Source organism: Rhagoletis pomonella, unplaced genomic scaffold (genome assembly GCF_013731165.1).
Source record: "Rhagoletis pomonella isolate Grant_MI unplaced genomic scaffold, Rhpom_1.0 Rhpom_scaffold_00003, whole genome shotgun sequence".
NCBI lineage: Eukaryota > Metazoa > Arthropoda > Insecta > Diptera > Tephritidae > Rhagoletis > Rhagoletis pomonella.
Window position 1 is genome coordinate 98,548,538 of NW_023458557.1, and position 14,634 is coordinate 98,563,171.

At 35.5% G+C, this 14,634-nt stretch overlaps 3 protein-coding genes across 3 annotated transcripts in view; all 3 read right to left on the reverse strand.

Annotated features, from left to right (window-relative positions):
* Positions 1 to 14,634, reverse strand: part of LOC118735946 — a 273,819-nt gene that overhangs the window by 110,497 nt on the left and 148,688 nt on the right. The gene's annotated exons all lie outside the window — the stretch shown is intronic.
* LOC118736435 lies at positions 2,937 to 3,946 on the reverse strand. Its single transcript, XM_036466530.1, has 4 exons — positions 3,875 to 3,946; positions 3,441 to 3,599; positions 3,199 to 3,363; positions 2,937 to 3,125 (listed from the first exon to the last, which is right to left on the reverse strand). Exons 1-4 carry the CDS (start codon positions 3,944 to 3,946, stop codon positions 2,976 to 2,978), a joined length of 546 nt encoding a protein of 181 aa, XP_036322423.1. The 3' UTR covers positions 2,937 to 2,975.
* LOC118735947 lies at positions 5,400 to 6,636 on the reverse strand. The gene is made up of 2 exons (XM_036466003.1): positions 6,356 to 6,636; positions 5,400 to 6,293 (listed from the first exon to the last, which is right to left on the reverse strand). The coding sequence occupies exons 1-2, from the start codon at positions 6,567 to 6,569 to the stop codon at positions 5,653 to 5,655; spliced, it is 855 nt and encodes a 284-aa protein (XP_036321896.1). The 5' UTR covers positions 6,570 to 6,636; the 3' UTR covers positions 5,400 to 5,652.

Here is a 14,634-nt window from a genome sequence, read left to right on the forward strand (position 1 = left end):
CAAAAAACGCTGTAGTAAGGGCAAAGAGATGCACCAAACTCAGTGGAGCATTGTATAATGTATGAACTCTAATATAACCAGACAAGCCTCAGCAAACCCTTTAGAGAAAAAAAAACGTGGTTAAAGCTAGGCAAGGTTATTGAAAGAAATCCCATACTGCCTTTTCCATAGTGTTGACAAAGCTGACATACATACGTACATACAAAACATATGTCTGTATAAATATGTAGATGTCAAAACACAAATAAAAATAAAAATCCCACAACTGCAAGAAAATACCAGTAACGTGTGTTGACCCTTCTTACAACACCGGTCTGACGATTGAGGCGTACATGGGTTGGTATAAAAGACAAAAAACAAAACAAAACAAAAAAAATCTTTTATCATTTACAAACAGCCAAGTCGTTTCAAGCTTAAATATGCAGTTGAAGGCAGTTCTACTGCATAGAGTTAAGGTTGTTCTTTTCGTGCGATTTTTCAACATACATAATATTTTGAATATACAATATATATAGAATTTTTATAAACATTTCCCATTATGAATTTATTAACCCAAAACACTTATATGCGACAATACTCAAATCGGCTATAAAATCGGAGAAATCTAATAGTTACGATCCTTTCGCCTTAACCTTTAACTATGGAGGTGAATTTTTTGGACATAGTCAGATCTGGTGGTAAATTTTACCTCCTCGAATTTTAGTTAGAAATTTGATCACAAATTAGCCATTTTATAATTAGTTTTTCTTTTAAACTAAGCTACTAGATTTTCAAGTTAAAATAAATACAAAATTTTCTTTTTTTCTTTTTAAATCAACAAAAGTCCCACTTTATTTCACAAGGCTTTTATTATTCACAAGAACGAAAATATCACATTAGTAAACTTATAAAAAAGTGTAAAATAAAAATTAATCTAAAGCTTAAGGGGCATCTTTTTATAGCAAAAAATATATATATAAAAAGAAATACAAGAGATCATATTAAAAAAAAAATGTAATCGTAAAAAATACAGGTCAACCTTCCTTGAAAGAAAAAGTTGCATAAACGTTGAGGAGTGGTAATTTTTACACCAGCATCAGCATTTCTCCGCCCACGCTACACCTTCCACAGAAAAAAACATACATAACTGATCAATAACGACAACGAAATGAGAAGATACTGAGAGAATCAAGTTGCTGGAGCGCAACATAGGAGAGTAATTCAAAAAAAATTTAAAGAGGGGGTAAATTTTACCACCACCTCCACAGTTAAAGGTTGAAAAAAAAATAAAAAATAAAAAACCAAATAATATCCACTTGGCCCCAGTGAAATAGTATGTATGCCTCGGTTTCCGAAGACATTTTTTATTTCTAACTTCAAAATACCTTAAATTTGACACATCTCCACAGGTTGGAACGAAAAGAGGCAGTGCAAGTTTTCGAGATATAAGCAAAAGTCATGTTTTCTAGAACCTTTCGGTCCTGTTGCTAGAAATCTACAGGAATCATAAACATTTCGGCCAAAAAACTCTATATGCGCCGCGGCACCTAACGGAAGCTGTTTTTCATGGCAGAAATACACTCGGAGGTTTGCCATTGCCTGCCGAGGGCCGACTGCTGTTAAGAAAAAACCTTTTTTTTCTATATTTTTGCGATGTTGCTTTGACCAGGGTTTGAACCCTGGTGCTGAGGAGTAGAAGCACGCACTGCTTACCGCTACACCACAGCGGCCGACGAATTAAAATATTTATACATATAACTAATTTATCGTCTAACTATAAACTAAATCGAAACATAAGCTGCATTTTTACGAGATATTTCGACGTCCACCTACCAGCAAATCTTTAAGTGGATAAATACGGATTCTCCAAATACATACATATCTCGATTCCTGCGCCACCTATCGGAAAAACTTTTTTGGAGTTATTCCTTTATGTAGGAAATATACGTACAGTCTAAACATAAACTAAATCAGTACCATAGATCCTGGTTTTAGAAACATGTATATCGACCACGCGCCACCTACCGCATACATTATTTGCGGAATTATTTCTTTTCATGTAAGTAATATTTATTTCAAATATGATTCACATCAGATCGTGAATACGGGGTTTTCACCTATTATTTCGACGCCTAAGTCGCCTAGTGGATTAATCCATCATTAATATCGCATTGTCATCGCGTTGTGAGCTAAGTTAGAAATTTCAAGTATCTAGCTCTTCGGAAGCTGGTTAAAAATAGATTGCAAAATTTGATTTACTTAAGCAACGAAATTTACACGCAATTCACTGTCACTTTATTTAGGAGTTCATTGCTATTCTTGCCATAAGGCTAATATTTGGGTCTCCACTTTACAGAAATTGTGGTGGATAATCACAAGGGAATTTTTCACGCAAACTTTTAAACAAAACACACTTGGTCTGACACGCCAGGTTACTGAATGAATTAATAAAAAGTTGTTCACAAAATGGATATGTAAATGAGTTAACAAATAAATGAGTTTCATTTTAGGCGCGTCGTTGATAGATCTTCTTGGTAATTTTTTTTTTTAATGACTGAGAAAATATTTAAGAAACTCATAATCATAAGAAAATTCAGAACCACCCCAGGCGCTTGTGAAAAAAGGCTGTTTCCTAGTTCTTATACACTTCTTTTCCTTTGTTTTAGTTTATATTTTCTATATTTTCTTATTATATTGCTGTATCCTTACGACGATATTAAAAATTCTCTGCCACACTAGCCAATAACATAACAATACGATCTTTTTTTATCTTTACTTTTTTCCAGTTTTTTGTGTGTGTTGGCCACATGCGACGTTAAATTTTGCGGGCCATATGGGCTGAATGTCTTAGCCAACATTTTTTCGCCAATGAATTTTTGCTAAAATTTAGATAAAAAGAAAGAACTAAAAATAGATTGCACTTTGACATTTAGAGCAACTTTATTGAATTATGCAGTATTTTTATTTTTTTTTAATTTGTGCATTTTTGATAAAAACTAATTCATAATAGATAAAAATAATTCCATTTGTGCAGCTTCTACGCCATCAAACACAAAGTCGGTTTGAAATGCATAGTCACCATGAGGAAAAGGTATCCAGCGAAAATCGATATCAGTGAAATGTAATTTTTCAACAATCAAATCGTGCTAAAAATTAGAAGAAATATACTAATAAAAAATGACAAAATATTAACAATATAAACACTTGGTGTTTACATACATCATACGGGCAAGTGTGATTCATATTCGACGATTTTTCAACGACATTCATTAATGCATTCAATATGAAGTTATTGCGTTTCTTCAAATAACTGCAAGCATCCACTTTCATATCCCGCATAAAAGGCTTATAACCATTCGTTCGCTTTAGGAATTTTACGTTGATCTACGAAAAGTTAATTGTTAATGCGAATTGTGGTAGGGAAAAAATTTTTAAATTTATTGAAAGATTAACTAACATACCATTGCTTTTCTGATTGGCCTCTTCAGCACACACAATTTGAAGGAAACTTCTTTGAAATCTCGCCGAACAGCTTTAATATGGCAGTAATCAATTTGAATTATGCTCGTGTTGCGACTTTGACAACGGATATTGTTTAAGCGAATAGTGGGCGTGACTTGCTGGGTGGGAGTAAAAATAATTTAGAGAAAAATTTTAATGTGATTACGGTCTTTTGATGGATTCATCAAATGAGTGGGTTAATTTTAATTTGTATGAAACAAAACTGCGGCCTGGATTTTTATACAACTTTTTTTTTTTGTGAAAACAACGCTTTATCAAATTCACCAAATTAATAATTATTCTCATGAAAAAAATTTTAAAAGAGTTTTTTTTTTAATTTCCTTTTAACGCTAAAATTTTTTCACACAGCAACTGTTTTTTTACTTGTATTTACTTTTATGACTGTTAAAACGCTCAGCAACTGCAGCCCAATCGTTAAATAAGCGCGCGCTTTTCTTAGTGACATTGATCGAACTATTTCGTAATACAAATCTGGTAACGGTTGGAGCGCTCTTCTCATACAAAGTATATTAATCCGACATTAATGTTCTATGCTTATTCAGTAAAAAAAGGGTGTTTATTCAAAAATCGAATTTAAATACTTCAAAAGATGCTTGCAAATTTAAACACAACTGGATGATTTGATAAAGTAGAGGGCTTTATTCGCTTGATTCTTTTCGGGTTGTTCTAGTTATCAACTGACTATCAGACCCTTTTAGACTCGAAAAGCCATTCAAGTCCTTTCGCTATAAGAAAAGATTAAAGAAATTGTTGTTAAATTGCTTCTGGAATATCTTTCGAATGAAAAGAGTTTTATTATAATATTTGCAAATTTGCGTATTTTAAATTTTATAGGTTACCCATCTACATAAATACTAAAGAATACTGTAAGGTAAACTAGTAAACGGCAGGAGGCCCAGCCTTATAAAACTAACATAAAATGTAACCTCTGTTTATTTGTGCAGAGGGGATTGGTTTCATCCATTTATTTAATTTTGGTTCAATAACTGCGAAAGCAAGCCTTAGTAAGTAAGGTTATGTTAAAACTAATATGGGTGTGCCATACTAGAGATGTTGCGAATGCGGATGCGGATGTCAAGTACTTTAAAGAAATACAAGTAATTTAGGTAAAACGGACATCTCCAAAGAGGTCGAATGCCTATCAGTTATCCTGGATGACAGACTCTCATGGAATCCGCACCTATATGAAACTATTCAAAGGCCAGATCCCCTCTATCTGGACCTGCCAAACACTCATCTATCAACAAACCCATTCCAACTTATACTGTACCCGTCTGGGGAAGAAGGCAGAAGTCAAAACACCAAGGGCTGTATTGTTTACCGCAAAGCTCATCTTAGGGGCAATGGAGGGACTGACAGACGGCCCCCCTTTACCAGCATGGGACAAGGTAATTGTCTCTCAGGTCGAGGTTCACGCCGTTAAACTTTGTCTGAGGCAGTATGTAAAGAGTGGGACAACCAAAACCAACATCACTCGGACAGCAGGGCGGCGCGCCTCGTTCTTAAAGTGCACGAGGTCACCTCAACGCTGGTGTGGGACTGTCTTCAGCTTTAAATACTTATCGCCTCCAGGAATCGAGTATACCTCATATGGGTACCGGGACACAGTGGAGTTATGGGCAATGAAGTGGCAGATATTCTCGCCATAAAAGGGGCTGCAGAGGGATTCATAGGCGCAGGACCCATTACCGGTCTGCCATGGAGCTCCGTTAGGAGAAAGTACTATATCTGGATGAAGAATTAACCGCACCATTACTGGACAAATACGGAAGTCGTGGTGTCTAGGTGACCTGATCCCTTCTCTTGATCTAATCTAGAGGGGGAAAAAAATTGTTCTAGATTCCTATAATTCAATTAGAGATATTTTTAGAATACATTTTTTGATACAATGCTTATTTATTTGCTAAATATAAAACATCTTAACCGATGGTTATTTTCGTACAAATTTTAAGTATTTTATTTATGTGAATGAATCGTAAAACAGTTGAGCCACAACACTTCTTATAAATATTTAACACCAAATCCCTATTAATATGTATTTATGTGTGTAACTTTTTCGCGCTCCTCGCACACACGGGACCTCGCAAAGTTTTCCTTTTTCTTCCTAATACATTTCGAAAGAACTTTCTACAAAATGCCTCCACTCGCCCCTCAAAGGTATGTGAATAAATTATCCACCGAGCTTATGGCATTTTCACGCCAACCCAACGCAATGTAGACCAACTTCTTCAACTCCTTCTGCGGCCAGCCCACCTTCTGCTGGACACGCCTCAAATACTGACTATCTGGATGTTGCTGCACCAGCTTAAAGATTGCTGCAAATTCGTAGCCGAGCGCTACTTGCACAGTCCGTATTAGATACCAATCGGTAGCCAATAAACGCTCGAATAAGTTGCGCAATTGCTGACGCGGCAATACGTCGCGTATGTCCTCCAGTAGCCCACGCAGACCTGGTCGACCTTGAGGCAGCACAGTGTTAATTGACGGAGACTCCTTCAAAGCCGACAACGGAAGTAAATTGCTTTTAAAATCATTATATAAACGCAGATCGCAATTCATTTTGTAGCAAGTAAAACTACGAAAAGCCCTATACTCGCGCGACCTAGTCAAATTTGTGGAGCGCTGACGATATTCGGGCGTCTGGACCAGCTTATAGAAAGCTTGCACTTCCGGATCTTTAGCGGCGGCACGCACGATGTTTCGTATGCGCTCGAGTGGCAACAGCGCCTTGGCCTGCTTGAAGAGATTGTGAATGCCTAGGCCGTTGGGCGCATCGCAGGCCCGGAGATTAGCTAGAGAAAAGAAAGTTGGTTATGATGCTTTCAAATTTCACCCAAAGCTGCAAATTACTTACACTGCGGTTTTAGGGGAAATAGCGGTAATGTTGGATTTGGATATACAATGCCAAACGGATTTCGTTGTATGTTTCCCAAATCAATTGGCTTTTGTTCGGTATCCCCAACGGACTGCCCATTGATTTCTGGCTTTGGCGTAGAAACTTCAACGGAGTCTTGTACTGCTAAGACTACACCAATCAGCAGTAGAGTGCTGACCAACACAAGCTTCATTTTTAATTAGGGATGATTTTCTTTTGCGTGTGGGTGGTAGCGTCGTTTTAACTCTTCTTATTTTGAGAACCGCAAGTGCACTGACTTCATTTCATTTTCGCACGCTTTTTATATGATTCATATTTTTGAGGTCACTGCAGACTTAACAATTGTTGACTTAATTTTAGTCATTTTTTGATCATTAATTATGTATTTGATAAGAATTCTAGGTGATTAAATTTGTATGTAGATGAAGTTAATATTTTTTAAATAAATAAGAAAGGCAACAAGCTGTGCCCTAGTTTTCCTGGTGATATATTTACGGCTTACACAATTTCATGATTTGAAGAAGCTAAGAAGCTAGACAAGGCTAACATGTACTTTACAAAGGTTGAGTGTAACATCAAACATATTTTGCACCATGGAAAAACAACATATTTTTGAGACAAACGAAATCACCTTCACGCCTACTGAAAAATTACTTTTTCTCGCTTACGCCCTTTTAGCGACATTTTTTTTTCCAAAATTCTCTTTTTCATACAGAAATTAATCTACATGCTCTAGCAGGATTTCTGCATCGAAAACAAAATTTGGGGAAAAAAAGTCGCTAATTATTTTCTCGGTTGGAGTTCGACATGCTCCCACATCGTTTTATGCAAAAAAAAAATAAAGTTGTTAATTACTACTTTTTGCGTTTCAGCTGACGATATGTGTGTACATTAGGGCGGTTCGAAAAAAATATAAAATGTTTGATATGAAAATTGTATAGGTCTTAAATGGTGCTATTTTAATGGCTTATTCTAGAAAAGAAATCCTGGTTATCTGCGACATTATCTTCAGTCTGCGGAATGAGCTCGACAAATTTAAAATAAGAGTGGGAATACCAAATTTAATTAAATTATGTAGGTAATAAAGATTAATTGATTAAAATATTGCTGTTACTTACTTTTAATTTGCACAATTTATTTTTTTAGCACCTTTCAAGACCTATATAATTTTCGTATCAAACATTTTGTGTTTTCAACCCGCACTAATATACAAACTAGCAACTCTAGAATATTTCCAGTGCAACGTGTGTGCCACTTATCAGGAATTTTTTTGTTTCTTTTTGCCCATAGCATAGCAAAACAAAAGACAAATTAAGATAGTAATGCAAATTTTATTAAAAAGAAAAGAATACCAAAAGCGAATAGGAAAATTCGCCTTTGTAGTTTTTCCAATGTAAAAAATCGAATTAAAGTTAATGCGCCGCAGAAGCAAAAAAAAAAACTTAACCGCAGCGAATAAATAAATAAAAATAAACTAAGTACAAAGAATACATACATACATATGTATATGTAAATACGTATCTATGTATGTACTTTGTATTAATTTATGTACTCACGAGTATTGGGTAAAGGGACATTTAGTTGTGGTAGGCAATAAAGCAGATCGATAACAAGCACAACAATAGCTCCATGAAAAACGACAAAGGCGATCCATAGAAAAAAAAAAAAAAAAAAAATTTTTTTTAGGTTAAGCCCAGGGCAAATATAGGAATGAACAGTTCTACTCCGGCTCCGATCGGCTGATGGTTTTTATGGGAAGGAGTGGCCGCTTTTAGGAAACCAAAATTTATTGAATATTGCTTGGGCCAGATATCGCACCTGGATCCCACCTGGACAGACAAACCTAACTACATTTGCACTCTCGAGTATATTCGAATGGTCGATTAGTACCCCTTGCCTGAAGCGGAATGAAGCCAATTGGAAAGAAGGAAATCGATAACTTATGTCAGGCCCAAAGAGAATAATCGACGGTTTCGAATGCGGAAATAAAATGCAGAGCCGAATGTTTACACCTATTGCGAGCGTATAGTAATTTTTTAGCCAAATTTTAAGTCAGTTCTTATATGTACATATGTATGTATATAATTTACCCAACAGGCACATAACAAATGCTTTTCCAGCTATGGATAAATTCATTATTCTTCAATGGATAGCTAAAAATATTCGGGAAAATGTTGAGAAACAGCTATTTTCAATACAAAATTCCTGGTATCCGTCACAATAGATGGTAGGAAAACTTTGCAAAAGAGCAAAATAATGGATTTTGTTCAAAAACTTTTCAGCGGTGTCCTAACTGAACTTCTCAAAATAAATTTTCTTCGGTGTTACCTCATGTGTGCTTTGTCAAGTGGAAAAGTTGCTTAAAATGGAGCCAAACCTTAATTCCCAACTTAGCGTCAAGCAAGTGTCAAACTTAAACGCTTATTGGGACGCGAGTCAGAACTCTGCTAGCTTGGGCTAAAATGCAAATTTCCTTTGCTGTCTAGGCGCTAACTGCCTGTATAACGTATCGAAATGCGGCCACCCACACTCGAACCACAATTTTGGTGGTTGGCATGGCATGGCGTAATTAAATGACGCCACACCTGCTGCCGCCAGCACCAGGGTTGCCACTGAAAAACTTTCTTTCCTAACAAAAAGCTGGTTCAAAAACCTACCAAAATGGCTTCTTTTCTACCATTTCTTTTAATCAAGAAAACGGGCATTCGACAGCATTAAATATACTTATTTTTGCTGGTTTTTATACATAAAATAAGATTTCCAGGTAAACAAAAAGTTCAGAATAATAGCTATTATATACATACATATAGCAAAAAAAAAAAAAAATGGTGTGTGATTTTAACCAGATCCACCTACCGACATTTATTTCGACCCGCTGAATCCGAATCTGAGGTCCGTTTGACTTCTATACCGCCAAAATTTTTAAAACTTGAAAAAAGTTCAAAAAATGCGATTAATTTTTTGGTTTTAATGAAGCCTTCGGCGTAAATGTGAAAAATCGTAGCCGAAAATAAAATTCCGTCGTAGATTGTTTTTATAAATCGCTCTTATGCATAGCTTAGGCTTGCCAAATGTTCGGGTCTAGGAGCCTCCGGGCTTGGGGCAAAAAATGCGCGCGCTGCCGGTTTGCGGTTAAAAACTTTGAGATTATTCGATTTACTGGAAATATGACTAACAATAAGCGGTTTTCTTTTTAATTTTCGTGTATGATAAAAATTAACAGATTCAATTTGGTAAGCGTACTCACCGTACTGACAAAGTGATGTTTTCTGTTTTATGAGCAAAGAAACCTGCCAAAATTTTAAGCGTCTTACCATCCTACCAACGAGAAATAAAAACCTAGCAATTTTGGTAGAAAAAGCCCAAAACGACAACTCTGGCCCAGCACTAGCAACAGTTGCTGGGTTTACTTCTTTGTTTTTAATTAAGGTGATTTTTCTGTTGCTATTTTTTTTATAGTTGCGCAGGGCTGCGGGCTACACGTGCTTGACAACGCAAAAACCTGCAGACGCCAGCAAATAGAAGTGGTCGAAGTAAAACAAAAAAGTATAAGTGTTTATTTGTGCATGAATGAATTGCCTGTATACATATCTGTATAATTAGATTGTTCCAAGAAAATATGGATACACATTTTTTTTTTGCAAATTTTGATGTGCATACCCTCCACATATATTTGTGCATTTTAGCTTAAATAACATATATGTATAGGAAGTTTTATGGGCTCAGGATAACGATTACCCATGCCAATTTTTAGTTGAAGTTTTAGGTAATAACTTGAATTAAGGCTACCAAATCGTCCATTAAAACTTTGAAAATGCCCAAAATACTGATATTTTTTCTATATTTGAACGCATTTCTAGTAAATGTGCAAATTTAAATTTTTAATAGGATGGCAGGATTTCGTGAAGGAGAATATTTTCAAAAGACATTTTTGACATGTTCCAAAGGGATTATTGAAAAAAAAAAAGTTATACTTAATCTTGCTTCTCCTTCTTCTTCTTTCAATTGATACTCATATATCGATATTTTAAGAAAACTTTTGGAAATCTATCTATATCTATACGTAGTATAAAGGAAAGTCGAGATGCTTTGTACGCGGTAATCTCGAAAACTACTGAACGGATTTTGACGAGATTTCTTTAAGTATAATCTGTATCGATAGAAATATTATCCGTAGTACTTTAAATTCCTATAGGGTTGCAACCTGTCTAAAAAATTATTAGATCCGCACTGTTCGTTGGATTACAAGAAATGAGGTGTCAAATAAAAGGGTTCGGCTTTTAGATGTTCAATAATGTATTACTTTTTGAGAAGGGTTGCCACATTTTAAAAATTATAAGATTTTCACCGTATGTTGGACTAAAAACTGAGGTACCAAGTGAAAGGAACCTTACTGCATGTGCAATAAGCTTTTATTTTTTATTTGAGTGGGATTGCCACCTATTTAGAAAATTATTTACACGCGAGGGCATATTTTGTTAATGTGCGCAGTTCATTCAATTAAAAAGAATGAGGTGTCAACGGAAAAGGCTTGACCTTCCGATTTGCAGTAAGGTTTTATTTTTCGAAGAGGTGCAAACTGTGCGAAAAATTAGAAAATGTAGGCTGTTCGTTAGATGGCAAGAAATCAGGTGCCAAATTAAAGGGCCCCACTACTGTAGGCAGTATAGTAATACCGTCTTATACACAACTAAAATGTATAAATTAACAAAACAGGCGAACTGCACAAAGCTTATTCTGATCACTTTTACAACAAGTCGACACGGGTGCCGTGGTCCGAATTGCATACAATTTTATTCGGATAGGTTTTAAGGCAAAACCAATCAAATAAGGGGCTATGCGTTAAAAAAAAAACAACAACTTTAGTTTTTTTGGGACACTCTAAAAGCATAGACAAACGGCAGCGTTGATCCGCTTTAACGGCGCAGTTCATCTGATTGTGCCTTGACGGACGGCAGTAATGCAGATTAACGACGGCCAGTAGCATTTTCATTTATTTCACTTGTATGACTTTTTTAATAAAATAAAAATAAAAAATGTGATATAAAATAAATGAAAATAAAGTAAAATTAAATTTGTAAATCAAATAAAAAAATAAAATAAATAATAAAAACAAAAAATCGCTCACCACCCAGCTACCGCGGACGCCAAACTCGCTTGCTTTGCTTGCTTACTTGTACAAAAGACAACAGCTGGCCGTTTTTATCAGTGTTGTCATCTAAAATTCCCCTGATCCGATTTAATTGCCAAATTTTTCGTGCATTTGTTCGGCTGCTTATGTGCATTTGAAATACGAAAATGCATGAGCTAATGCAAATAAAGGCTTTTTATGCTGATAAGCGAGCGCGTTTGTCGCCCGCCCGTTGGTGTGACCTGGTGCGGTGTGACGTAACGGTTTTAAAATATTTGTAACAACAGAAATTTCCCTAACAAAACTCGAAAAAACATTGGTTTCAGGTAAATAATTACTTTTTGTCCCACACTAAATTTATAAGTTTTTTAGAAGAAAAAAATCCAAAAAAAAAGTGTAAGCCATCAATGCTTATCGTCGCCCGTATGCCGGAAACATGAATTTGTAAAAATGCAAATTTTGAGAAATCCAGTTTGAAAGCCTTTTTTACGAAACCTAACACTACATTTATGCTATTGAAATTGTAAAATATGTGGTTTCCGTGTAAGCATGGTATTCTGGGTTTTGGTATAAAATAGGACGACACCCAAAGGTTAATCAAGTCAACCCCAATAACTCAAAACTGGTAAATTTACGCATTCAAGCTTCTGGCATAAGGGTGACCGTATGTATGTACTGCAATAAATAAAAAAAATAAAATAGTATATGACAACATAATTTTTATTTTTTTTTTTTTAATTTTTCCGTCTTTTATTTACATATCAACTTGACCCACAATAATGATAAATGCACTGTCTTTAAATACCAGCCTGCAGCTTTTATAAAACAACTGCGCACAGCTTATAAACGCATTAATCACTTCATTATTTTGTAATTTTGATCATTTGCCTAAATCCTTTATAGATACATACATATTTACGTTCTTACGCGTATGTTTGTAGGTATTTACATTACGGCTGCCGCCTACGCTTTCGCATTTTCAAAATATGTACTACAAAAACCAGCTGCGGGTGTATTGTGTGCTTGCGAGCTTTTTATGTGACAGTGGCTAAAGCTTCCGCTGTCAGCATTTAAAATGCAATCAATTTAAGATAGCTGAACTTTTTTCAATTTGTTCATTCCGCTTACAAGTCTGTTCCTGAATATTGCAAAAAGCAAATATTTAATTTTCTCATCAAACTTGAAGTAATGTATGTAGGCGGAATTCGAAGCGCTAAAACAATTGAATGCAGTGTAGCAGCAGCGCGATAAAGTTGAGGGGCAGGTTGATGGATCACAGCCAAACAGCAAGTAAAGTCCAATAATGTCGATGTGGGGAGGGGGGAGAACGAAGAAATAATTGATGATTGGGGAGACAGCTTAGTGGGCAATGTAATTTTGTTTTTTTTTTTTTTTTATAGAAAAAGTGATAAAAAGTGGCAATCGTCTCAGCGGGTATTTTATGTTCGGGGTTCAGATAACTGAAATCTCCACATAAAGTCAACAGGGGCTTCCCTAATTAGTTCGTCCAAGATTTATTAGTCTAAACAGGAATAAATTTTACCCACCAAGGGATGAAGAGTAATATGTGAATCATTTCATTTCCTACATTTACATCAATGTATTTTTCGTTCTTTTTAGAAAACGATAAATTTATCCACTTTGTCCATATTCATATTTATCTTGTGCCTTCATTTAAGTATCCCTAACAGAGGTGCGTGCTCATCTTGAACCTCTTCTTTAAATAAATAACAGTTTTCCTCAAAACACTTCCCTTAGTAAAGGACTATACATACATACATACATACATAGTAAATGATTCGCTTTGTATAGATTTAAGGTTTGATTTTCCCTTCTCAAAAAACTTTCATTTCCGATTTTCCTCACGAATTGCGTATTATATTTATTTGGACTGGGAGTTCTATTCGTTTTTTTTTTTTTAATATGCGGATAACCCGGATATTCGAATATCTGATTAAAAATTCCGAATTTCCGGATATTTGTCGGGTGTACGGATAACAAATTGAACGGTTATTAACCGGATATTGATAGAACTAATATTAAACGGATATCCGTTGGGATATTCATGTATACGGGTAAAAGTCGAATATCTGTTTTGTCAATATGCGTTTATTTTCTTAAATTATCTTTTTTAATCAGATATTCAAATGGCCGTATTATCCGGATATTCAAAAGATCCGTATAAAACTCCCAGCCCTATTACACGAGGGGAGACTGAAAAGTTGTGAGTCTAAATTATTAAAATAGCTTTAGAAATGTATAAACATTTTACTTTTCTATATAATCTCCCTCTACTTCAATGCACATCTTACATTTAGCATAAAGCGCATTTAACCCAGTGAGCAAATATTCGCTGCCTTTGTCGTTGAAATGTTCGTCTACTGACGACTGCATTTCTACTCTCTTTCGAAAACCTTCGCCGTTCGGGGTTTTTTTTTTCAAACTATATGGTGGGTGGTTGATTTTTTCAAATTTTTGCAAACTTTTCAGCCTCCCCTCGTACATGGGGAGAGTCCCATCCCTAATGTGTATCGTTTCTTCTTGAACATTAAGAAAGTATTGCCACAACCCCTCGTTGACATTGATTGGAGTTTCTTCATCGCTAATATTTCAAAGCGATATGCCATTTGCTGTCAATACTCGTAAATACTTTTCCAGGAATTTTACTCAATTTAGAATCTATCAATTTCTATGAAGCTGGAATTGCTGTGAGCCAAACTAAGAACTTGAAAGAATTTCGCACAATCAATAATCGCTTTTTCACAGTTCGCAGTTTATTTGCACACACAGGCAGGCTTCGAGATGCAAAAGCCCGCCCCACACACATTCAATAACCGACCACCGACCACCGACCACCGCCCACCCTATCACCCACCAAAGCCACTCGTTCACCCAACCAGCTGAGAATTTGTCCCTCACTAAACTAAAACCCAACTTTGCATTAAAAATTTCACCCGACGATTGCAATATTTACACTTTGATAAGATGTGACTATGCGACTGTCTGATGATTGTCGAAATCCTAACGGCCAGCCGAGCATAAATGCCACGTTTTGATATCAACTAAATTTGAAGCAAACAAATATTTAAATTGTAAATGTCTACAATAAATAAGAAATCGTCTTTTG

What these genes read in the sequence shown, in the direction of transcription:
- LOC118735947 (XM_036466003.1), bottom strand. Translation starts at nt 6,569, where the DNA reads ATGAAGCTTGTGTTGGTCAGCACTCTACTGCTGATTGGTGTAGTCTTA. An exon ending in ATTTCCCCTAAAACCGCAGT is followed by an intron (nt 6,294 to 6,355) that starts GTAAGTAATTTG and finishes TCTTTTCTCTAG; the next exon opens with CTAATCTCCGGGCCTGCGAT.
- LOC118736435 (XM_036466530.1), bottom strand. Translation starts at nt 3,946, where the DNA reads ATGTCACTAAGAAAAGCGCGCGCTTATTTAACGATTGGGCTGCAGTTG. An exon ending in GCGTTTTAACAGTCATAAAA is followed by an intron (nt 3,600 to 3,874) that starts GTAAATACAAGT and finishes ACTCCCACCCAG; the next exon opens with CAAGTCACGCCCACTATTCG. An exon ending in GGCCAATCAGAAAAGCAATG is followed by an intron (nt 3,364 to 3,440) that starts GTATGTTAGTTA and finishes AACTTTTCGTAG; the next exon opens with ATCAACGTAAAATTCCTAAA.